General features: G+C 48.1%; 1 protein-coding gene across 1 annotated transcript; it reads left to right on the top strand.

Annotated features, from left to right (window-relative positions):
• The first annotated feature begins 883 nt into the window (after positions 1–883).
• On the top strand, positions 884–1837 carry LOC117885951 (olfactory receptor 10A7-like). The gene has a single exon (XM_034787532.1). The coding sequence runs from the start codon at positions 884–886 to the stop codon at positions 1835–1837; it is 954 nt and encodes a 317-aa protein (XP_034643423.1).
• Positions 1838–2236: the final 399 nt, after the last annotated feature.

Here is a 2236-nt window from a genome sequence, read left to right as displayed (position 1 = left end):
CTACAGACTAGGGACCGAATGGCTAGGTAGCAGTTCTGCAGAAAAGGACCTAGGGGTCACAGTGGACGAGAAGCTGGATATGAGTCAACAGTGTGCTCTTGTTGCCAAGAAGGCTAACGGCATTTTGGGCTGTATAAGTAGGGGCATTGCCAGCAGATCGAGGAATGTGATCGTTCCCCTTTATTCAACATTGGTGAGGCCTCATCTAGAATACTGTGTCCAGTTTTGGGCCCCACACTACAAGAAGGATGTGGAAAAATTGGAAAGGGTCCAGCGGAGGGCAACAAAAATGATTAGGGGTCTGGAGCACATGACTTATGAGGAGAGGCTGAGGGAACTGGGAATGTTTAGTCTCCGGAAGAGAAGAATGAGGGGGGATTTGATAGCAGCCTTCAACTACCTGAAGGGGGGTTCCAAAGAGGATGGAGCTCGGCTGTTCTCAGTGGTGGCAGATGACAGAACAAGGAGCAATGGTCTCAAGTTGCAGTGGGGGAGGTCCAGGTTGGATATTAGGAAACACTATTTCACTAGGAGGGTGGTGAAGCACTGGAATGCGTTACCTAGGGAGGTGGTGGAGTCTCCTTCCTTGGAGGTTTTAAAGAACCGGCTTGACAAAGCCCTGGCTGGGATGATTTAGTTGGGAATTGGTCCTGCTTTGAGCAGGAGGTTGGACTAGATGACCTCTTGAGGTCCCTTCCAACCCTGATATTCTATGATTCTATGATTCTATGAATGGGATGATATGACAGGGCTGCCTGCAGTAACCAGGACTGGATTGGATTGGACTACACTGAATGACCCAGGAGGTCCCTTCCATTCCTGTGTCCCTATGAGCTGGCCCATAATGCCCACATGCAAAATATTTTTCCTCTTCCTTCTTCAGATGAGCTATACCAGTGAAACTGCACAAGGGAATCACAGCATGGTGACCCAATTCATTTTCCTCGGTTTCTCCCAGGATCCAGTGACTCGAGCAATACTTTGTGTAGGTTTCTCCATTATCTACACCATTTCCCTGATGGGCAACAGCATCATCATCCTCATCACAATGCTGGACTCAGCTCTCCACACCCCCATGTATTTCTTCCTCTGGAATCTGTCCTTCCTGGAGAGCTGCTACATCTCTGTCACCATTCCCAAGATGCTGGTCAACTTTGTCTCTGAGGAGAGGACCATCTCCTTCACTGGGTGTGCCATCCAGATGCACTTCATCCTTTCTCTTGGGACAGCAGAGTGCTACCTGCTGGCTGCAATGGCCTATGACCGCTACAGGGCCATCTGCTCCCCTCTGCACTACCCCACCATTATGAATCCCAGAGCCTGCACCAAGATGGCCACTGCCTGCTGGCTCTGTGGAATCCTGATGCCCATGGGCAAAGTGATTTGGATCTTCTCCTTGCCCTACTGTGGGCCCAATGAAATCAACCACTTCTTCTGCGACATCCACCCTGTGCTGAAGCTGGCCTGTGGGGACACCTCCAGTAGTGAGGTCTTTATTGTACTGATCAGCCTACTAATCACTGTCATCCCCTTCGTGATGGTGCTGGTGTCCTATGCCTGCATCCTCTACACCATCCTGAAGACAACTTCATCTGAGGGAAGGCACAAAGCTTTCTCCACCTGCTCCTCCCATCTCACCGTGGTCATCTTGTTCTATGGCTCAGCGTGCGCTATGTACCTGCGGCCCAAGTCCAGCCATATAGCAGACGTGGACAGAGTGGCGGCCCTGTTTTATACCGTCGTCACCCCCACATTAAACCCCATGATCTACAGCCTAAGGAACCAGGAGGTGAAGGCTGCTCTGAGGAGACTGAGGGGGAGGAAAATGTTTTCATGAAATATTTAAAATTTTGGGGGCTGTCCAGTTCAAATTAGGACTTTTTATGAAAATAAAGTATAATTACCAAACAATTTCTTCTGCCTGGGTTTTCACATTATAGCATCTTTTCTCTCCTATCATGTCTATGACTCTGTTATATGAGCACCTGTCTGAAAACTAAAGCCAGGCAGCTGAACATTCTATCTTTCTTTCTTTCTTACTTTGGTACAGATGCTTAGGAATAATTCACTGATGCCAATGTTGACACTCTGGGGGCTTGTCCGCATGGGGATACCCAAGAAAGTTAATCTAAATTAACTAAAGGTGTGGATTAAAAGTGGATTAGCTAAACAGCATTAAACCCTTCTCTGAACACTTTCATTCGGAATTACAGTGACCTTACTTTGGTTTAGCTTT

The sequence above is a fragment of the Trachemys scripta genome, chromosome 12 (genome assembly GCF_013100865.1).
Source record: "Trachemys scripta elegans isolate TJP31775 chromosome 12, CAS_Tse_1.0, whole genome shotgun sequence".
Taxonomy (NCBI): domain Eukaryota; kingdom Metazoa; phylum Chordata; order Testudines; family Emydidae; genus Trachemys; species Trachemys scripta.
Note: the sequence above shows the minus strand (reverse complement) of the source record. Positions and strands in the feature narration are given on the sequence as shown.

Coding starts and splice junctions, on each gene's coding strand:
- LOC117885951 (XM_034787532.1), top strand. CDS start 884: ATGAGCTATACCAGTGAAACTGCACAAGGGAATCACAGCATGGTGACC.